This window comes from Caloenas nicobarica, chromosome 18, assembly GCF_036013445.1.
Source record: "Caloenas nicobarica isolate bCalNic1 chromosome 18, bCalNic1.hap1, whole genome shotgun sequence".
In the NCBI taxonomy this organism is placed as follows: Eukaryota; Metazoa; Chordata; class Aves; order Columbiformes; family Columbidae; genus Caloenas; species Caloenas nicobarica.
The window spans coordinates 9705261-9727700 of record NC_088262.1 but is presented as its reverse complement, the minus strand read 5'-3'; the positions used below and the strand labels follow the sequence as shown (position 1 = coordinate 9727700).

Sequence of the window (22440 nt, the reverse complement as noted above, 5' to 3'; positions counted from 1 at the left end):
GGGGAGTGATATGCTTTTCTCTCTGGGTTTCCTCCACTATTTCTAATGTGTAACTCTCAGCCAAAATAGGCTTTATTACCCTCAGGCTACTCTTTTCCCTGATTTGAGTTTCAGATATTTCTCCCATGCTTAAAAAGCTGCTTTTGGCACCGTTTTGCTCTCCCACATTCACAGCGGAGTTCGGGTTCAGACCCCGACACCTCCCAGCTGCCTTTCACCATGGCGCATCCCCCCAGCTCTGCTTTTGGGCAATGGGTCAGACAGTTCATCCAAGGACATAGCAGCTGAGATCTCAGACCTACAGTCAGAAGAGAGTCTTTAATGGCAGGCTAGATCGCAGTCCTTGGGGACAAACCCCTTCTCGCTCTGTTTGCACAGCCCCGAGCGCGGTGGCTCCTTCTGCTCTGCAAGCAGCGCGTTCTCCCAACCCACAGAGGCAAGACAGCCCAAAATAGCCTCATTAGCGAGGAATGTCCTGGTGAAGGTCCAGATGTTGGACTCCTCTGGGGCTCAGGCGGGGGTGGCACTGGCCGCTGACAGGCAGCAGCGTCACAGGGCGCAGGGGGTGGCAGCAGCAGGGAAATGGGTGGGTATTTTTCAGAGGGGAGGGCAAATTGCATCTGTTGAAACCAGGCTGGGCAAACCTGCCCAAGGCAGAGCCGGCGCTGCTGGAGCACAGTTTGGCTCAGTGGCATCGTGGTGGGGTGTGCAGGCATGTACTGAATCGGGCTCGAGCAGGGTGTGAGGCGGGGGGTCATCTCTCCTCCCCTGCCCCCACGGAGGGCTCTGAACTCCCACTTGCTGGCTAACATGCGTGATGGGACTATTTACAGCAGCATGGAGGAGCCTGAGCCCATGCTGCAGGGAACACGCCTGCACTTGCCAGCAGGAAGGAGCCAAGCACGCTTCTCTCCCTCTTTCTCCCAAGATTTGCAGTTTCAGTGGCTGGATGCCAAATTCCCTCATCTCTGCAAGAAAGCAGGACTAGTTTGGAGCTGGTGCGTGAAGAGGGGAGAGGTGATGGGGAGGCTGGTGCTCCGGACTCCTGGGGGTGGCACAGGTCATTTGCAGGGACTATTGGGGGGTGAAGGTTTATTTCAACAGCTTAGCTGGGGCTGAGGAATGAGTGAAGGCTGCCGTACTGCAGTGCAGCCACCTCTTCCTCTCCGAGCACCTAAGTCCTCAAGCATTTTGGAAAATCTCACCTTCCATTTAGTGAAAAGTTGCTCGGTCCCACAGGGTTTGGCTTTCAAGCGCTAAAAAACTCCAGCCCGAGAGCCAGAATCACATTGCCACCGCAGGAGCAAATTGCAAAGGTGACGCTTCCCTGGAGGTGACGTTCCCCTCGACTCCACCACAGCCACACAATCCTTCCCCAAATCCTGTCCCACGGATCGCAGTCCGGGGCTACATAAGCCGCCTCCACTGTGGTGAGGGGACCCACCTGATGCAGCGAAGCTCCCTGTGCACCCATGTCACCCGCTGGCTGACGCTGCCCCGTCCCCACGCATCCCTGGAAAAGCCCATCTCGCTGCCAGCCCCGCCCCGGGAGTCCCTTCTCCGCTCAGGAAAACGCGCAGCTGCCAGCGCTGCCCCGGGGGCCCCGGCCGGATCCAGCCCGGGCCGCGCCCCGGGTTCCTGCGGCCCCACGTTCCGCCGTGTCCTCCCCGCTCCGCTCCGCTCCGCTCCGCTCCCCGCGGCCGCTCCGGAAAGCGGCGCCGGGCAGAGCGCCCCCCGGTATTTCCCCCCTCGCGGGTGCGTGAGCAGCCCGGGGATACCCGCACCCGTGAGACCTGCGATACCCGCACCCGTGAGACCTGCGATACCCGCACCCGTGAGTCCTCCCTGGGTGTGCATCCCCACCCCCCAAAAAATCTCCCCGCTACCCGACGGGCGGGGCCGTGCGTGGGGCCGGGGCAGCGGGTGAGTCCCCACCGGGGGCTCGGGGGGGTGGGGGCCGGGGCGCTGCCGCCTTTATAGGAGGAGCGGCCGGGCGGCGCGGCAGGGCCCTCCCTGTCCCACAGACGCAAGCGGGGCGGTGGCCCCGGTTAAAGGGGAAACTTGACAGCGCCGCCGCCCGCTGCCCGTTCCCCGCGCCCGCCGCCCGCTCCGCTCCCGCCGCCCCTCGGCTCCGCCGCGAGGTGAGTCCGGCCGCGCTGGGGAGGGGGCCGGGGGGCGCGGCTGCTGCGCTTCCCCCGGGCGGGGAAAGGGGCTGGAGAGACCGTCCGGGGGTTATGGGGGAGAGGGACAGGGGGAGCCCACCCCCGTTCCGGTGGTCCTCTAGAGAAGGGGGTTGGGGAAGCCCTCCAGCTGCTCTCCAAGGGTCCCGAGAAGAAATGGGCTAGGGAAAGACCCCCACCTCCCTAGGAGAGAGGGGCAAAGAGAGCCCTTGTTGAACGTACCGAGGGGAGATGGGCTGAGGAGAACCCCAGAAGAGGGACGGAGGTAGCACCGTCGGGGAGATGCGCCGAAATAGACCCCCTCTCTCCTGGGGGTGCTGAGGAGCACACTCCCCTTGGGGAGAGGGCTCGGAGCCTCCCTCGGAGAAGAAGGGCTGGGGGCCCCCCTCGGGGAATTCCCCCCTGGGGGTCCCTAGGGGAGGGGATGCTGGGGAAGCCCCCTCAGTGAGAGGGCTTGAGGGAACAGGCTGAAGGGGAGGGCTTGGAGAGTCCCCTGGGGGTATCCAGGAGTGGGTCCGGGCAGAGGGCTCGGACCCCCGCTCCGTCGCGGGGCCTGAGGGAAGAAACCCGGGGGCCGTCCGAGCATCCCCCGGAGCCGGGCGGGTCCCGCCGCGGGCGGAGCGCCTCCTGCTGCCCCCGGGGCCGGCCTCACCGGGCACACGCACACACACACTCACACACACGCTCATCAGCATCCCTGTCCCACTCCAGTTCTGCCCGCACCCACCGCCAAGATGCTGCTTTTGCTGCTGGGGATCATCGTGCTCCATGTCACCGTGCTGGTGCTCCTCTTCGTTTCCACCATCGTTAGCGTAAGTATGGAGTTTTCTCCGGCACCAAGATACCGGCAAGGCAGGGAGTGACTGGCGTGGAAGTTATGGTATGGCAAGACCAGAAGCGGTTATTTTTATTAATGATTTATTTTCCAGCCTGGCTCTTAGCATGAAACTTTTACTTGTTGATTGCTGGTCTCAACTAGCAGGGGCATTTTGGAGCATTGTGCACAGAAAGCTCGTTCTGTATTTGTGCTGTCAGGTGCAACCGGTGGGTTACTTGGTTGTGTGGCACAGCAGCTGCTCGGGGCATCCCTGTTAGTACAGAGGAAACTGTGGAAACCCATCTCATCATCCTTGGGCTGGTTCACATCATGAAGCAGCCTCCGAGCACCCAAACTCCATGGAGTGACACTGCTCTTCCTTTTCATAAAGGAGCTCCGCCTGCTAACGGGCTTCAGCCTGCAGGACCAGTACAGCCAGTCTGAGCAAAACCCTGTGAATGGGACTGGTTTGGGCACTGGCTCCTCCGAAACCCCATGAAACTGGACTGGTTTGGGCACTGGCTCCTCAGCACCAGCAGTTTTGCTCTCCAGCTCTGCTTATTTGGGGCTGTGATTTAGGCACAGCCCCTGTTTTCTAATCCAGATGGGTGATATTCAAGGCTTAAGCTTTGCAGGCAGTGGGAAGATAGAGGGCTGGATGCTGCACAGTGTATTCCCAGCACCATTCTTAGTCCAGAATCCAGTTAACATGTCATCTGCTTAGGAAGAGGTTTGACTTAGTTTTAAGGCAGCAATTTTGTGGAGCTGGTGAGTTCCAGGCTTGTTCATCGGGTTCTTCTTTCCTTTTTTTTGGGGGGGTGGTAATAATACTAGAAGACGTTACAAAATCTTCCGAGTCATTAGAAATCACGTGGAAACATTCAAATAGCCCGGCCAAGCACCGGGCGAGGTTGGCCGAGGGAAGTGCGCATCGCATCCCCCATGGGACTTGGTCCATATTTAAAGTGAATAAAGAGCTTCTGTTTTTCTGCCGTTGAGGCCAAAGCAGCTAAAAGCAAATATATCAGTATTTCCTTTCCAAACCCCTTTCTAAAGAAAAGCATGTGCCTGGAAGCGCCCGGCCAGGTACACGTGTGCCAGTACGCACCGGGGCTGCTCGGTGCCGAATTCTTGGGGGGTGAAGGGAGGGCCTGTGGCTCCTGCCAGGGCTCTGCTCATGGGCTGCGTCTCTCTTGCAGCAATGGCTGGTGAACGGCGAGCACACGGCAGACCTCTGGCAGAACTGCACCTCCGGTAGCGTCTTCCACTGCCTGACGTCGTCCACAAATGGTGAGTGCTCCCTGGCAACCAGGGCTGCTGCTGCCCCTCGCTTTCGTTCTCCTCCCTGGGCTCGTGAAATCAAGGAGGATTTGCTTTTGCAGGTTTTTGTGGTTCTCTCTTGCTTTTCCCTGCACTCTCTGAAGTTGCTCCTTCCCACCCCTTCCCCTCGCCTCCTCTGCTCTGTCCCAGATGGAGGGGGCTGTTCCACTGCGTTCCTGGTGTCCTGGGGGGGAGATCACTGCCCCCCCCCCCCGCCTTTATCTGTCCCTGAAGCTGCAATGGGCTCAGCCTGGGTACCACCCACTGCCCATGGCTCTGCCCTGTTGCCCTCGAGCTCTGGGGCAGGTCCTGGCAGCATGTTCAGCACACTCAGATGCCATGGAGGTGACCAGCTCAAGCGCTTTTTGGTGGGTTCATTATTAGCCTGTTTTGGTTGCACTTGGATGTACAAACACAGGACAGCCCTCAGAGTGGGTTTTGTGCAGCCGTTGCAGTGCTGGGAGCAGAGGAGCCATTTTTGGCACATCTTCCTCTTGCTCCCATTGTGAGGATGTTTTAAAGATGTATGTGGTGCCCCAAGGACACCCTGTCCCCTCTTTAGAAAGCTGCCCTGCTTTTTGCTGCTGTGACAGGCTGAGTCTTTGGGCATGCTCCTCACCCCGTTGTTTGCTGCTGAGCACCACGTGTGACACCTGAGCCCTCAGGCGCTGCCTCGTGGCCCCTGTGGCACCTGCACATCTGGGGTGGCCAAGCAGCCACCTCTGCACTAAGCTGAGGGCTGATGTCACACAGGGTGACATCACCCAGCGAGCCTATTGCTGAGGTCAGCAGGAGTGCTTGCGAAGATGCTGTGATGCAGAGTTTCCAAGGCACTCACTGGTACCAGTAACACGAAGTCTGAGCTCAGGGAGTCAGGAAAACCTGTGCCTCAGTTTCCCCAGAAGACAGGACTAATGCCAGGGGTGCTGTGTCCAGCGTTTGTTTTCAGTTAGCCTTGTTTTTGCTTCCCCCTGGAAACGGATTCTCCAAGTGAAACCAGTTGTGAATCATACCGGTGTCACTGGGAGCATGGTCACACTATGCTGGAAACACGGTTCTGGCGCAGGAGCAAACCGGTGCCACATGGTGCTGGAAAGGCAGGAACGGCGGCAGTGGAGAGAACTTAATGCTTTCAAAGGGTCTCGTGGTGACGGGACCCCGCCGGAGGTTTTTGGAGAATCAGGTCACCCTGATCCCCAGCTTACTGGGAGCAAAACCCTCGTGTGTTCCTCCCCGGGGGGAGGTGGATGCTGATGCTCACTCTCCCTCTTATCTTCCCCGGGCAGAACGCAGTGGCGTTTCCCTCCGTGGGCTCAGGCTCTGGTTTGGGTGAGAGCGAAGCCGCCGCGGGTCTCTGCTGACGCCTGGTGGTGTCCGGGCCGGCCGGGAAGCGGTTGGACCCCGTCCCAGGCGAGGAGCCTTCTGGAGCCACGGCCTTCATCAGCAGTTGGCTGGCGCTGGCTGCAGCGTAGGCAGGCGGCTCCACGGCCAGTCACGCGTGCTCCCAAACTGCTGACCCTGCGCTTGGAAATGAAAGGCAGCGATTGTCCGTCTCCCCGCCCCGAGTCCCAAAGCTTCCTGAAATCTTTTTGCGTTTCAAACCTGCACCGCTTTTTCTGGGTGTTTGCAGGATGCTGCGTGTCGAGGAGTTGTCAGTGTTGAGAGGGGCTTCTCCAAAATGTGGTTGGGATGGTTTCCACCACGTCTGACTGTCCTGCTGCGTGTTGTCAGTCTATAGTGCCCTGTTCCCAGAAGATGCTCCAAGAGGGGCTTCCCTCTGGATCCTCTCAGTGATTAATTTTTCTCATTAGAGGGGCTATATTCAAGATAGCCCTGCTAAAAACGTAGTCAAGTGGCTGAGTTTGGTTGGCAGTGGATGGTTTGATGGATTGAGAACTAACTGGATGGCAGAGCTCAGAGGGTTGTGATCAACGATGCAGAGTCTGGTTGGAGGCCTGTAGTTCGTGGGGTTCCCCGGGGTCAGTGTTAGGTCCAGTCCTGTTTAATGATGATGATGAAGAGACTGAGTGCACTCTCAGCAAGTTTGCTGATGATATGAAACTGGGAGGAAGGCTTGATACAGCAGAAGTCTGTGCTGCCATCCAGCGAGACCTGGACAGGCTGGAGGACTGGGCAGAGAAGGACCTGATGAAATTCAACAAGGGCAAGTGTGGGGTCCTGCACGTGGGGAGGAACAACCCCAGGCACCAGTACAGGCTGGTGTGGACCTGCTGGAAAGCAGCTCTGCAGAGAAGGACCTGGGAGTTCTGGTGGACAACAGGTTGACCATGAGCCAGCAACGCGCCCTGTGGCCAAGAAGGTCGATGGTACCCGGCGTGCATGAGGAGGAGCGTGGCCAGCAGGTCGAGGGAGGCGAATCCTCCCCCTCTGCTCTGCCCTGGTGAGGCCCCATCTGAGTCGTGCGCCCAGTTCTGGGCTCCCCAGTTTAAGAAGGACAAGGAATTACTGGAGAGAGTCCAGCGCTGGGCTACACAGATGCTGAGGGGTCTGGAGCATCTTTCTTGTGAGGAAAGGCTGAGAGAGCTGGGGCTGTTGAGCTGGAGAAGAGAAGCTGAGAGGGACCTGATCAATGTGATCAATATCTCAGGGTGGGTGTCAGAGGATGGACCAGACTCTGTTCAGTGGTGCCCAACGCCAGGGTGAGGGGCAACGGGCACAGACTGAAACACAGGAGGGTCCAGCTGAACATGAGGAGAAACTTCTTTGCTGGGAGGTGCCAGAGCCTGGACCAGGCTGCCCAGAGCGGGTGTGGAGTCTCCTTCTCTGGAGACATTCAAACCCGCCTGGACCGACCTGTGTGATCTGCTCTGGTGACCCTGCGTGAGCAGGGGGGCTGGGCTGGGGGATCTCCAGAGGGCCCTTCAGCCCCCACCAGGCGGGGATCCTGTGACTCTGTGATAAGGTGCCCCAGCGGGCTGCTGGTTGAGTACAGGTGCATTGTGCTCAAGTCTTCAAGAGCTCTCTGACAGCTCTTATTTATATAAAGTCTCTGCTCTGATATCAGGAAAAAGGTGTCTTGCTTGGGCAAAAACTTCTGCCCCCTGCACCCCGCAGCAGGAGTGTGGGAGCAGAGCTGCTGAGGACCAGACTTCATCTGGTGGGACCCTGGGGCTCCAGAGCTCACCATTGCTGTAGGAACACAAAATCAAAAGATTTTTCCTAGGCTTATGCAAGGCTCTGAAAATCTGTTTGTAAAAATGAATGAAAATACCACTCAGCATCCTTTCCAGGGGATCCCCACACCCTCCCCACTGCCTGTCCCCAAGCCCCTCGGTCCCACATCCCTGTGCTTGCCAGGGCAGCTGCGGTCAGCCACGTATTGGGGTGACAGCGGGGACAAGGATGCTGTGGCACGGCCACCTCTGAGGCTCGTGCTCACCCCCTGCCTGGTCCTTTTACGCTCCTCGTACTCTTTTTGCTAGGAATATGCTTACTTTCAAAAATATAGAATCAGAGAATGGTTTGGGTTGGAAGCAACCTTAAAAATCATCCAGTTTCAACCCCTATGAAAGATCCTATACCACATACCACAAACCGTTCTCATTTAAGTCTCTTTCAAAACACAGGCTGTGCGTGCTACACTGGGCTATAGAAAGCCTTAAGAATTTGTTTCTGTGTGCCTGTGCCAAAGACAGTGTTTAACGGTTAGTCGCGGGATGCCAAGGTCTGCTCTGGGCTAAGAGCAAGAAATCCTCGTTCGGGAACTTGGGCAGAACTTGGTCTTTACGTAGATGCAGTTTTTCTCCTGGCCATCACGGTGGCCGCTGTATTGCAGTTATTAGTGGTGCTGGGGATATGTGGAATTAGGTAGGGCTGGGTCTCGTGCATTCATTGTGGATGGGGGCTCGGGGGGGTTTGCTGTGCTGTGATGCTCCTCTTGGTCTCTGCACAGTGAGGATGGATGAAGCCTCTCGCCCACCGTACTGCACAGGGACCCTTTTGTTTAGGCAACCATTATTTGGGTGCCCAACAAGAAGCTGACCTTGCTAAAACCAACTGCCAACAAGATTGTTGGCGTTTAACCCTGGGGCAGCTTTGGGACCGTGCTTCTGACTGTATAGATTATCCTTTGGGGATTAAATAAGCAGCAAAACAACCCAAAGGTTGACCGCAGGAGAACCGTCAGACCGCGGCTCCTGGGGACATCAGCAGATCTTGGGTGCGGGATGGAGTTGCCCCTGGGTGGAGGATGAGCTCCCACATTCCCCCCAGCAGGACCTGAGCCCCGCCTGTACGCGAGGGCTGAGCGGTCCCGATGGGAGCGAGGAGGAAACGCCGGCTCGAGGGCAGATGCCCATTTCATCGCCTTTTGCAACCGCCTGCTTGTTGCTTTGATTTCTGCATTTGCTTCTTAGATAATGCCTTTTTTTTTTTTTTTTTTTAATTCAAGAGGCCGAGAACTATGGAAAAAATGTTGCAATCTTCGCTTCGTTAGCGCTGTCAGACATTCCTGGAAAAGACTTATCTCAAGAATTCGGCTCTGAATCCCAGAATTGTGCGTCGGCACGGCCGTGCGCCAGCCCCCGGCTGTGCGGTCCCGCTCAGACACGGGGCTCGCGGCCGGACCCGAGCCGCTCGAGTGCTCTTAAGTAGATTCCACCCCAAATTTCCAGACGGTGATATTTTTTTCCTCAAAAAACTGGCCTTTTCTTTCCACAACAGAGTTTTTCTTATGCAGGCAAGATTTTTTTTTTTTTTTCCCTACTGCTTTCTACTGCTCTGATTTTGGTGGGAATGCCAAATGCGGGGAAGCAACAGGAACCTCCCTGGAGATCTCTACATCCCTCTGTAACGTCAGGAGACATTTTTCCTGTTGTCATCTTACCATTTCTGCAGTCACTGCTCTGTGGCTTTCACATGACTTGCTTGTTCACAGGCAGGCTGGTGGTTTTTTGGCTTTTTTGAGGAGATCTTTGTCCCAGGCAGGTGGCAGAGGCATCAGCTGTTCCCAGGAGGAATTGCTCTGCTGCTTCTCCACTTTAAAATACATAACTGAAACATCTGGACCTGGTGCTTTTGCTCTGTCAGCCCCCCCCCGAGTGGCTTTGCTGCCCTTATTCTATCAAACTCTTTCTTCCAGCAACAGTGGAAAAGGTTTGGAGAGATGCAGGTGCCATTTAATTCACTGTGATACTTTTTGTGGCTGAAAACGACGTTGCAAGGCTTCAATGACGGCTTCCACTGAGCAAAATTATTTCTCAGTGTTTAATTCCATTATTGATAGCGAGTATGAAATATCTGAACACAAAGAGATGGGAGCAAATTCCTCTCCAGCCCACTAGAAGAGCTGAGACTGCACCAGCTGGATCGAGACTTGGAGAACTTGTCCCTGGTGAGGGGACACCTCCTAACGCAGGAGGGTGAGGTGACAGTCCAGCTCTGCCAGTTAGAAGTTCAAAGATGTAAAGATACAAAGATTTAAAACATGTTTTCAGCTTTTTATTGAATGCTAAAGTGGCCTTCTGTCCCTGTGCTGTGTGTCTTGCTGAGTCTGCGGGCACAGCGCTGTTGCAGCCTTTTGCTTTATTTCTGCTGGGCAGCTGCAAACGTGCGAGAAATGACCCATATTCGAGGATGCTGGGTCTGTTATAATGAAGACCTGCGGTAAAAAGTTTATAGTTTGTTTATGTGATGGCGCGTAGCCTTTGTATTCGAGTTTCTAGCCATCAGCTGGCCCCATTCAGCTTATGGACCACATGAACAGATATCTTGATTTGGGGACATCTCCGATCCTCCAAAGTCTTTGCAGTTTGCAGCAGAGGAGCAAAGAGCCAGCTTTTAACCTCAACAATTTGTGGGTCCAGGACACCTGCTTTGCCATTAATGACAGATAAATTACTGATAGATAACATTGGCCTATCTCAGGCAGGGTTGAACCCCCCTCTGCCAGTTTGTAGGGGACTGTAGCTTGCCCTTCAGTTATCTAAAATAAACTTTGGGGTATTCCAGGAGAATATTCTGTATTTCAGCTAGGTTTTTCCCATAACCGTGTTGCCTGCCATATGAGAGGGATTTCCTCTGCTTAAAACCAGGTTTTTATTGTTGCTTCTTGTTCTTACAAAGATCATCTGCTAAGGAAAGGTAGGGAACCAGGGCTGCTTTCTTCTCAGCTGCTCCGGAGCTCTTTGACTCCCATTTTTCTGCATAAGCGCGGTCAGACAACCTTCGCTGTTTTGGCCCATAGAAGAGGAACAAAAGGCAAGAAGAAGGCAGAACGTGGGCAAACGATGACTGCAAAACCTGAAGAATGGGTGACAGAGTCCACTGCCAAGTGCAGTACTGGAAAGCCCTTCAACCAACATTTCTTTTTGGCCTTAATGACACTCTTGGATGTCCCTGTGGCCACAGGCTGTGTGTACCCCTGCAACGTGCCTGTGGGTCAGGGCACCACCGCTCCCATCCCTGCTCCTGGTGCCTGGACTGGAAATCGGTGGGAGGTGGTACCTGAGTCCTTTGGAGGACCTGAGCCTGCAGCGATGGATCTGCCACCTCAGGTTGCTGTCACACACAAGCCACCACACCAAGGGTCTTGGAGAGGAGCCGGCTTGGGCACTGTGGAGCTGTTGGAAGGTGTTTTTCACGGTGCCAGCAGCTTTCTGCTGCCTCGGCAGCATCAGAGGTTGTTTTTGAGATGTGAGCTTTGATGGTCTGATGGGACGTCTGAACGTGGCAGCTCTGGAGAGCTACGGACCTCCTGGCCTCAGGGACCTCTTGGATGGAGCTTTGAGGAGAAGGCGAAAGGGAGGACAGCAAAGAGGACAAGAGGAGAACAGAGGGCTTTGGGGGTGTCGTCTCCTTCTGAAGGAGCTACAGAAGAGGACCAGGAAGCCTTGGGCAGGAATTGCAGCACCGTGTTCAGTCGCTGCCTCCCTGCAGTCCTGGCGTTTCCCACCTGCTCTTCCCCGGCCCTTAAAGCACCTTGGAAGCTCCTTAAAATCCTCTTTTTCTGTTGGGATTTCCAGGAGTATGTTGATCCAGCACCCTGCAGAGTGGACATAGGAGGAAAAGAGTAACTGTTGGGTGCAAAACCTGCTTTCCCCAGCTCGAGGCAGCCCAGAGCATGGCTGGGAAGGTTTGACTTTGTGCTGGAAGGATGTCTGGGACCAAAGCAGAAGAAAATGGCAGTATTAGGGAGCTTTATTTTTTTTTTCCCTAAGACATCTTAGTGCCTCTGCTGGATGTGGCCCATGAACTGTGATGCTGTTCTCCCCAACGAGAGAGATGTTCTTCGAGCAGTGGGGCGGTCTGTGCTGCTCAGGAAAAGCCCTGCAAGCAGCTGAGCTTTTCTGCCTTTCTGGGTTACTACAGCAAATTACCAAGGGACAGCAGTTTAAAGTTCAGCCCCAGAAGAAGGATACAATTGTGTTAATATTTCTGCATCTTCAGTTCACTCCTTTCTAGCTAAGGGGTGTTTGAATATCAAGGTTTAAAACTGTTGCAAGCCCCAGCAATGTGACCTGTCTGCTTCATAGGCGAGGATGCATGTTGGGTTCAGGTTCTTGATCAGACCTTGAAGCCCAAGAATCTGCTTTGGAAAACCTCTGCTCACAAAACACATCTTTTCCTGGCAGCCCTGGGCTCGTACCTTTGTGCCGGTAGCTGCGTGTGCTGTTCCTGACCCTGGTGATATTTGGTTTGTAGCACTGAAGGAGTGGGTTTTACTATGCAGATGTGGTCATGAATTTCCTCTCCCTCTAGTTTTATACATATTATATGCTAGTTACCTCCTTAGTGGGTGTTTTCTTCCCCAGAAGTGTTTGCTTTTGAAGTGTACGGTGCATCTGCAGTTTGCAAACAGAAAGCTATATGTGCAAAATACTACCATCAGCTGCAGGTCACAGCACAGAGGTGTTTTTAATGCATAGCCCTAATTTAGCTGTGTCTGACAGCAAGTGGATATGCTGATTGCTCAAATAAGTTTCTTTTTGGTTTGCACTTTATTCTTTCTCCTTGGCTGGGTCAAAAGAGGATAGGGTCTCTATGACAGAGCAGTGGATCAAACCCTGGGGAGACCTTCTGCTCCTGGCCAAGGGCATATTTCTGCCTGCCCCATCCACGTGCTTTGCTGGAAGGGGGTGGGTTAGCTGCTGTCTTCCTGGGGATTCAGCTGCAATTTTTGCTCTAGGTTTCAATTTCTGCTCGAAGTTTCAATTTCTGCTATGGTTTTCTTTCTTTCACCTTACACTTTAGGGCAGTGAAATGTGGTCTCTGGCATCGTGGGGGTGAAGTCTTTTCCCTGCTGTTATAAGTGGTGAAATGAATGCATCAGGGCTTGCAGAGCTTAGCGAAATTTTAAAATTTGGCTTTTAAAAACTTCTTACTTTGTTTCTGACTGCCTGAAAGTGCTCTAAAAATGCTCCCGATGGGTCTTCGCCGGAAGCGGCGGGCAGGGTTGTTATCTGTCCTTTCCACTCTGTTTCCTTTTCTTCCTCCTCCTGAAGAACAAAGATATAAACACAGAGCTGAAGGGATGCAGGAGAAAAATGGAATAGTCGACTGGCTGTCCAGGGGAAACCACAAATAACAGGCTGGGAGTAAACAGTGCTGACAGCCCCGCGGTACAACTCGTGGGGCCCAGACCTGTGGGAAACTCACTTTATTTTTAAAAGCCTATAGGTAGGACACAGCACTAATAGCAAAGGGGTTGAAAGCATATGGCATTGAGGAGATATTATAGCAATTCTATCTGCAACCGTAGTGGTGTTTTCAAGTGAATTAAAGGCAATTAGCTAGCCTAATACAGCTGAAGTCTGTGGGCAACTGGGCTTGGATTTAATGGGAGTAGAGCAGCTTGTTCTGAGTCATGAGCTGGGGATCCTGCCCCTTGTTTTTATAAAAGAGGCCAATAAAAGCCGGCAAAGGGCTGCATGTGAGCTCTGGTCTGTGTGATCATCTCTTGATTTCCCTGTTCTCAAGCTCGTGCGACTGCTGCTCTCTGGCTGCTGAAACCCCCTGGCCACGGTGGCCTTCCCTCCCATCAGTGCCTGCCTTTATATTCCTCTGACATGGCTCGGTATTACAATGGGATTTTGAAAAGCCCATCTAAATCATTCACATTCAGAACCAAAAAAGAGGCACAGGGAGGCGGATGCAATTAAAAGGGCAGCCCGGCTCAGCTTTCTGTCTAGACAGCCTTCTCCTAAAATAACCGGCAGTTGGAGCATCCACCTCCGAGCAGCACGGGCTGCTCTCCGGCCCGGATCCTGTGGCCTTTGAAATCACAAAAGACTTGGCTTCCTGGATCCTGGACCAAACTGCAGGGCTTGAGGCTGGGCAGGCTTTGGCTTAGCTGGTGCATGGAGCTAAACCCAGCTTTAGGGCTTGGGAAAGGGTGAGATGAGCTCAGCTTCTCAGACCTGGAATGGAAGCCCCTTCTGTGCTGAAGAGTGAAAGGAAATTGCAGTTCAGCAGCTGGATACCCTCTAACCGTGCTTTTCTGACCCCATCTGAGCAGTGATTTATAACTTGATTTTTAGCACTGCTCAAGCAGCTTCGTCCCCTCTATTACCCACTGGTTTAGCATGGCCAGAGCTGCAGGGTCAGGTGTGGACAAGGCAGGGGGGTTTCCCTGCCCCGCCAGCTGAGATAAATGAAATACATAGGCCATTTTGTGTGCATATCAGTGTGAAAACCACACTGGGATTTCCTGGAGGTGACAGCAGAGATAACTGCTCCTTCCCAAGTAACGGCAGGCACCGGTGCATGTGGACATAAACCCAGCGGCATTGAAAGGAGTGAAGCGCAGCAGCTCTATTGCAGGGCCCGTGAATTTGGCACGGGCAGCATGAAAAGGAGGGGAAGGAAAAAGCTGTCTGCACTGAGCAGGGGCCGCTCGGGGTGGTTTCTGTCTGCCCTGCTGAGCAGGGCCTGAATTTGCTCCATCGCTTGAGCGCCAGAAGGCAAGATGCAAAGACAAGAGGTAGAATTGATGGTCCCAAGTCAAGCACGCCAGACGTTACTAAATCGCAGAGGATGTTCCCTGCAGGCAGGGATTTGCTGGCAGGGCTCAGGCGTGGATGTCATTGCCATCCCAGCTGAAGGCCGTGCCTCTCTCTCCCGTTCAAATCCCGCTCTTAACCCTGTGAGTGCAGCTTGCAAAGATTTGGTGGGGAAGCATGATCACTTCTCTAGAAGCAGATGCTGCTCTAGACAGTCCCAAATGGTCTCATGTGCTGCACCAAGTATTGAAGGTTGCTGAGCTGCAGTGGAGCTTTATTTGGAAGTTTTGCTACGTTTCAGCTGTTTCCTGCAGAAAGCCGTTTCTTGCAGCATGCGGCTGGGGAGCGAAGGTGGGAGTAAAACCGTGGTGGGGACATGGCCCTGGGACTGAGGCTTCGGTGCTGCCTAATTATCTGTCTGAGGATCCAGCCCAAAGCCTTTCACTGAGTTGTTTGTGCCTCAGTTTACCCATACCGAGCCCTGCCCAGCTTTCGTGATGAATTAATCAATGTTGCATCCTTTAAGACCTCTCCAGGAAGGCTGTGAATACTCATTTTGATCTTAAACGTCACAAAGAAAGGGAGAGGCAGAGGTATTTGTGAGCAGGGCTCCATCCCAGTGCCGCGAGGCACTGCCTCTTTTTGCAGCAGCTCGTGGGATGGAGCCGCATTTTGCTTGTTTATTTATATTTTTTTTACATGGGGAGTTACACACCCACGAAGCTTGGAAATAGCTGGGCAGTGACTCACGCAGGGGCTGGTTTAACTGGTCTGCTCTGGGAGGCAGCTGTGCTTGGCAGCTGGGGAAAGCTCTTTCCAAAAGCTTTGACTCCACAAGGGCAGAGGGTGTTTTCACTTGCTGCGTATTTATTTTACCTCTGAGCTTGGCCAGTTCGGTGCCTCTCGGCTTATTGCACATGGCTTTTGTGTTTCTAGTACAGCTGAACTCCCAGGACCTGACATGAAGCTTGGGGAGAGGCTTTGTCTTGATTTCTGCAGGTTTCAGATCGGAGCTAATATCTTACAGGTGTTTTATTATAAATGCTCCTTGAGAAAGTGTGCAGACCTGTGATTTTGTTTTGTTTTGTTTTGTTTTTAACCCCAGCGTGCTGGTCCATGCACATCATCCCACATCCCAGGCAGCATCGTGCCGGTGCTGGGGACATCACCAGCTGGTGCAGCGCTGGATGCGGCCATGTCCCCCAGCTGTTAAGGAACTTAATGGGGACCAAGGGTGGGATGGTGGCATGGGGGATGATGCTGAGGCCACGGGCTTTGCTGGGGGTTCGCTATCTGTGGTGCCTGTGCTGAGGTTTCTGTCTGTCTTTCTTTCCCAGAATGGCTGCAGTCTGTCCAGGCGATGATGATCCTCTCCATCATCTTCAGCGTCTTGTCCCTGTTCCTGTTCTTTTGCCAGCTGTTCACGCTCACCAAAGGCGGGCGGTTTTACATTACTGGAGTCTTCCAAATCCTTGCTGGTAAGTGGGAGCTGATCGATGGGGCTGTCACAGGTGGGCAGAGCAGGGGTGATGGTGGAAACGAGCACGCTCGTGGGTACAGAAGCAGGAGGGCCACTGAGCTGGCTCCTGTGTGGCTCAGTGAAAGGAAAAGGGGGTGAATAATGTGGGTCTGTTGAGGTCTTGCCTGCTGCAGGATGGGGTCTGGCTGTCAGGGCATGTTATAGAATCACAGAATCATTTTGGTTGGAAAAGACCCTCAAGATCATCAAGTCCAACTGTTAACCCACCCCTGGCACTACCCCATGTCCCTGAGAACCTCATCTCTGCATCTTTCAAACCCCTCCAGGGATGGTGACTCCAGCACTGCCCTGGGCAGCCTGTTCCAGTGCCCCACAGCCCTTTGGGGAAGAAATTGTTCCCCAGATCCAGCCTCAACCTCCCCTGGCACAACTTGGGGCCGTTTCCTCTCATCCCGGCGCTTGTTCCTGGGGAGCAGAGCCCGACCCCCCCTGGCTCCAAGCTCCTTTCGGGCAGTTCAGAGATCAGGTCTCCCCTCAGCTCCTGTTCTCCAGCTGAACCCCCAGCTCCCTCGGCCGCTCCCATCACCCTTGTGCTCCAGCCCCTCACCAGAACTGGAACCCACCTTCGCTGGGCTGGGTGAATTTTCAGCAACTGCTGGTGGGGTGGGGGAAGTAGTGACGATCTCCTTTTGGTGAAAGAGGATCTAATGATTATTTATAAACTTGCCATAAGGGGGCCTGGTGCTTTCTACATCAGCAAAGATCTGCTGGAGCGTGCAGGGTGAGCCAGCTGAGTTTGAACTGTCAGCTACTATTTTTAACTCTTAAAGAACTCATTGCTGGAAACGAGCCACAGTTCATGTCCTGCATTGCAGTTCTCCAAATATAGATGCTGTAACCCACTGGCTGTGTTTGCATTTCCATGTATGAAACCACTGGAGAGGATTTTCAAGTGTTCAGACTAGAAAAATTAAATTATGCAATGAGGTTCTGGCTAAATTATGACAGACTGTCTGGGAAACAGACTAATCATTTGCAAAGGCTTTAGATGTGAAACTAAAATCTACCCTAGGTCCTGCTACTAAATCAGTGGAAAAATTCATTCACTGAACTTTAGACAAAGTTTCTGAGCATCCTCTAAGCGGCTGGCCTTTGCAAACCCTGGAGAAGTTTAGAACTAACCTTTATAAGCAAGTGTGGCATGAAATCTAGTATATCTGCTTGGCCATAATGCAGGTGGTGAGTTCAGATCAGTTCAGTGTCTCTGGAAAGATGGATGAGTACAAACCCATTAGAGCCATGGAGACAAGAAGGGGAGATGGGCATTAATAATGCAATTATCTGCCTGAGAGCTTGTCTAATAGATCTGAGAGCAGAAGGCTTCTCTCTCCTGAGTGATTGCTGGTGAATCCTCAGAGGAGGAGAAAATGGAATTACAACCCTCCTGTCCATGCTGCGCTGGTTGTCCTAAGGGGGTGCAGGGTCGGGCTATAGACCTGCTGGATTTTATTTTGCTGAGTCTGAGGCGTGGGTCATATGAAGGATGAGAAGTGGAGGAGTGAGAAAGGATGAGAAAAGTGTGAACTGATCCCCATGAAGCTTCCCCATGGCCTGCGAGGCTAGTGGGCAGAGCTCTGGGTCTGGATGGACCATGCGGAGGCGGGTGCTGGTGGCTGTCCCTGCAGTGCTCCCCAGCCAGGCTGGAGGAGAGGACTGGGGATGGCTGTGGTCTTTGTGGCCCTAATTGTTGGTAGGAAGCAGGACATGGCCATGGCGGTGCTGCCAGGAGAGCCCACCCGGAGGTGTGGATGGCTCCGGTCAAAGGAGCTGAGCCTGACGTGGTCTCCTGCAGCTTGCTGTGAAAGGTCAGTGCTGTCTAAAGCCAACCGAGGAAATTCCTATGGCCTTCGGGCTTCGCAGGTGTTCGGCCATGCCTTGCAGAGCCCTGCTGCAGGTCTGCCAGGGATGGGGTCTGACCCACTTGAGTGCTTTGTCCTCACCTCCAGCAGAGCTGGAGGGGACCCCTCTCTTTCTGGGAAGGGATGCGAAGGCTCTTCCTCAAGCTCTCCATCACCCTGCGCCTCCTCCTGGGGGGATGCAGCTTGGCGTCGCAGAGGTGAAGTTCTCAGCAGCATGGTTTAGTGCCAGTGTTGGGTTAACAGTTGGACTCTATCATCTTGATTCTATAAGCAGCTGACTGCAGCTGTCCTTCATGTTTTGGGCCAAAACCAGTGCAGATGCTGCAGAAGCACAGTCACAACCATCGCCTCCATTTTGCCCAATTCCTCACATGGACAATTGCCGCTGTATTTTCTGCCGTCTGTAGGTGACCGGCGTGGCCGCACGCCTGTTCTCTGTCCCACCAGCCTCACGGACAATGGTTGTGCTCTCTGCATGGGCCGGGCGGTGGGAGTTGGCTCTTGCGCTCAGAGAATGGAAACTGCACCAGCAGCGTGTTAGTGAAACGTATTCCCACTTCTGCACTTTCCCAGAACAAAGGGGCAGTGTCAAGTGGAATTACAGCCCAAATATCACGGTGGTTAAATGTAGGTGGTCCCGAGGTCTGTGCAGGGGATTTGGAACTCGGCTCTGACAACAGCCCTGCGACTGTATAATAGAACTGCTGGGACTGACTGAAAGAGCTTGTTTTTTGGGCAGAAATAGAGGTGGCTTTGTCTTAGCTCTGGGCAGTCCCCAAAGCTGAGGGGTTGTTTTTGCAACAAAGCTAAAACACTGCCCACCGGAGCTGGGCCTGGCCAGGCAGCCCTCGGGGACCCACACGGCCCAGGGGCTGGTGAGGGCGGATGCTGGAGCCAGGGAAGGGGGACGAGCTGCGGGTGCAGCAGGTTTGCAGGGAGCGGGCTTTGCAGTTGAGCTGCTCTTGCAGCCCTGGAGCAGGACGGGGGATTATGGGACACATACCTGCCCGGCCAGAGCATCCTTGGCCCCCAGCAGTGTTTGCCTGGGCAAGTGATAAAGAAACTTTTGTGCTTTAAAAGAAATGGGGTTTGTGTCTGACCTCATGCAGCAGCTCTGGCAGGGTGGTGCAGGCTATAGTCTGGGTTTTAAATAAGCTCCCCAAGGAAGTGAGGCTGGTCTGGAGCAGCAACTGGAGCTGGGAGATGCTTGATGCTTGCCTGAGGGATGTTTTAGTCCAGGCAATGCTCCAGCTTTGCTTGGTCCAGGGGTTTCTGCTTTTCTTGTTCAGAGCCTGGTGCAGATCTCCCCACTCACCTGCAGCCAGGGCAAACCCCACAGCATCACACACCCCCTCCCTCCAAATCATACCACAGTTTTCCAGGAGGCAGGGTACAAGAGGGCAAGGACAAAACGAGTTTTCCATGGTGGCATTATCCTCTCTGGCACTGGTGAGGCTGCACCTCGAATCCTGGGGTCAGTTTTGGGCCCCTCACGCCAAGAAAGGCCTTGAGGCGCTGGAGCGAGTTGAGAGAAGGGAACGGAGCTGGTGAGGGGCTGGAGCACAAGGATGATGGGAGCGGCTGAGGGAGCTGGGGGTTCAGCTGGAGAACAGGAGCTGAGGGGAGACCTTCTGATCTCTGACCTGCCTGAAAGGAGCTTGGAGCCAGGGGGGGTCGGGCTCTGCTCCCCAGGAACAAGCGCCGGGATGAGAGGAAACGGCCCCAAGTTGCGCCAGGGGAGGTTGAGGCTGGATCTGGGGAACAATTTCTTCCCCAAAGGGCTGTGGGGCACTGGAACAGGCTGCCCAGGGCAGTGCTGGAGTCACCATCCCTGGGGGGGATGAACAGACAGAGATGAGGTTCTCAGGGACATGGGGTTGTGCCAGGGGTGGGTTAACAGTTGGACTTGATGATCTTGAGGGTCTTTTCCAACCAAAATGATTCTCTGATTCTAACTGCTCTGTGTCTGGTGTCACTAACCCTCTCCCACGTGCGCTTCCCCACAGGGCTCTGCGTGATGAGCGGTGCTGCCATCTTCACAGTGCGGCACACGGACTGGCACGAAACCTCGGAAAACACCTCCTACGGCTTCGCCTATATCCTGGCGTGGCTGGCCTTCCCCCTGGCCCTCGCCAGCAGCATCATCTACGTCATCTTACGGAAGCGCGAGTGATGCCGCGGGAGGCGGCGTGGTGTGACAAGGGCACTCATGATGTCCACGGAGGAGACGGAGGCGGGGGAAAATAGACGAGAAAACGGAAAAGAAAATTAACCAAAAAATTAAAAAAAAAAAAAAAAAAAAAGGAGAAAACAAAAAAAGGAATAAACCCTCCCACCAAAATCAAACCCAACCGACCCCAAAAGGAAACACTCAAAGGGTTACTTGTTAATTGAAGATGTATATAGTATCTATGGTTTAAAAAACCTATTTATAACACTTTTTACATATATGTACATAGTATTGTTTGCTTTTGTTGACATACGCTATGTTTTAAAGCCTAAAGCAAGTGCCTAAGGAACTATTGCTCCTAATAGTGTAACAAGAGCGTGGTGATTTTTCTCTCCTGCAAAATCCTCTTTGACCTGAACTCTCCTTCCCCAGCCCGTGTCAAACCATCAGAAACCCCCAGGTCTGACTGGTTTTAGGCTGGTGTAAATCAGAGTTACACCTCTTTACGCCAGCTGGAGGGTTGGTCCCCACTCCTGCCACATGCTGTGATCCTGGTGACTGAAGTGCACATCCAGATCTGACGGGAGCCTCGTCCGAAAGGTTTGAAGGATTTGGGAGCAAAGGCTTGTTGATTGCCCCAAGTGCCTAAATGACTTATGTGCCTGAGTCCCATGGCCTTGCCACCACACCCGCTGGGAATTTGGGCTTTTAAATCACTTAGGTTGAATCGCTGCCGGGGCACTGATGCTCCTGACCGTGAAACGTGCTTTATCTTTGCCGTGGAGCTAAACTACCGATGAGAAAGAAGCAAACCCAGTATATCTATGAAATCAAATACCAGATATATGAAATGGTGCTATCTATTTACCATTCCTTATATTGCTAGCCATTTAACCTTCTTCACTGGAAATTCAGTTAACGATTTGAGGTAAACGACAAAGCTAGAAATGAGAAATAATTCTGTGTAATATAAATGAGCTATAACAGCTTTTGTACTTAGACTTGCTCTTACTATTATTTTTAATAAAGCATTTATAACCGAGGTTCCTTTTTTCCCCTCTCGTGGTCAAGAGGAACAGAAACAGCTCTGGGTGGAGCCCTGTTGGTCTTTGGTGCCGGAGCATGATGTCTGTCCTCTGTCTGTGTGTCCGCGATGTGTCTGGCCATGAATTGAGCAGGCACCTGTACAGAGCCCAGGCTGCCTTCCGACGACTCCAGACACTGTGTTGCTTTTGTTGGTTTTGTTTCATTTTGGGTTGGTTTTTTTTGTTTCTTTTTTTTTTTTTTTTTTTTTGCTTTGCTTTTCTGATTTTATACCGACTGTGTGGACTAAGAAGCAATGAAATAAAAGTCAGAATAACTCCGTTGCTTCTGCTTTTTGGCGTTTTTGCAGGTTGCAGGTGGGCTGCTTGCACGGCCATCCCACGGGAGGTCTCCGTGATGCTGTGTAGCAGATCTGTGGGCTAATTCATGCTGCTGAGAGAAGCTCTGAGCTCGCTGGGCTGTCTGCGTGGAGGGGTAAGGCTGCACCAGACTTAGTGCTGGGGCCATGAACGGAGGTTATAGCCCTGTGTCATAGTGCTGGTGTGTGCTTGTCTGTCTGCCTGGCTCCTAAGATGCTCCTGTGATGTGACCAAGTCCCAAAGACAGCAGCTGGCAGGACCGCACTTGTCCGCTCCCGGTCTCCTGAGCAGGGATGGTTTGGGTCAGCATCGGCTGCCCCAGGGAATCCAGCTGGCTCTGCCACCCGCCACAAACAGCAGAACCTTTCAGTCTCCTGCACCAAAACACCCAGAGCCTGGGGGTGCAATGATGGCCGGGGGAATTAGCACATTGTGCGCAGTGTGTGCAGCATTAATGGCTGGCATGGAAGCGCTCACACTTCCGTTCACTCGTTCATTCCGCTATCAAATATCCGAGCTGAGGTAGCAACTGGTGCTGGCAGAAAAACAATGGCTCTTGCAAGGCCAGTTGATGCCAGTTATTAACATCAGGCCAGATCCCGAAGTCCCTCGGCCCAGCCACATCCCAAAGGGCAGGAGCTGCCCTGCACCTCCTCGGCCGCTCAGTGCAGAGCCTGAGCAGCAGTGGGACCATCCCAGCGTTCTGCTTGATGCCTGAGGCTCCTGGTCGTGCTCTTCCAGCTGGGAGAGCTTCCCTGGGTGCTCATTTTATTGAGCTCCGACTAAGCCCAGGAGGGTAGCTCACTTGCTGAGGCAGCATTTGTGTCCCTGCAAGTTGCAGAGCTGGGACACGTCATCATCCTTGGTCCTGCCTGGCAAAGGGAACACAAAATTCCCTTCTGACAAGCAGGTAGGAACACAGGTAGTCCCCCCCGCAGACTGGAAAATTAAAGATGTTCTTTTTCACTTTGGCTCAGTGCTCGGAAGGCACAAAAAAAGCTGACTGCTTTGTTTTACATCTCTGTGCGGTGCTCTCTGTTCAAGGTGTAAACAAGTGAGCAGCACCAAGTCATATCAACAGGCCAGTGTTGCATGGCTACGACATCTCAAGGATGCATTTTTGGAAGCAGGTAGAGCAAGATGACTTTTGAAGTGAAAACAGCGCGAAGGTTTGAATCCCTTTCGGAAAGGG

The 22440-nt window shown here is 53.4% G+C and overlaps 2 protein-coding genes across 3 annotated transcripts; one reads left to right on the top strand and one right to left on the bottom strand.

Moving 5' to 3' along the window:
- The first annotated feature begins 1668 nt into the window (after window positions 1-1668).
- On the top strand, window positions 1669-20887 carry PMP22 (peripheral myelin protein 22). 2 transcript variants are annotated; one of them, XM_065647717.1, is made up of 5 exons: window positions 1669-1834; window positions 2892-2992; window positions 4197-4287; window positions 15614-15754; window positions 19682-20887. In XM_065647717.1, exons 2-5 carry the CDS (start codon window positions 2915-2917, stop codon window positions 19846-19848), a joined length of 477 nt encoding a protein of 158 aa, XP_065503789.1. In that variant the 5' UTR covers window positions 1669-1834; window positions 2892-2914; the 3' UTR covers window positions 19849-20887. The 2 variants fall into 2 exon arrangements, with proteins under 2 accessions (XP_065503789.1, XP_065503788.1); XM_065647716.1 differs by lacking the exon at window positions 1669-1834 and adding an exon at window positions 2018-2141.
- LOC135996285 (proline-rich protein HaeIII subfamily 1-like) lies at window positions 1883-2875 on the bottom strand. Its single transcript, XM_065648106.1, has 2 exons — window positions 2403-2875; window positions 1883-2156 (listed from the first exon to the last, which is right to left on the bottom strand). The coding sequence occupies exons 1-2, from the start codon at window positions 2873-2875 to the stop codon at window positions 1883-1885; spliced, it is 747 nt and encodes a 248-aa protein (XP_065504178.1).
- Window positions 20888-22440: the final 1553 nt, after the last annotated feature.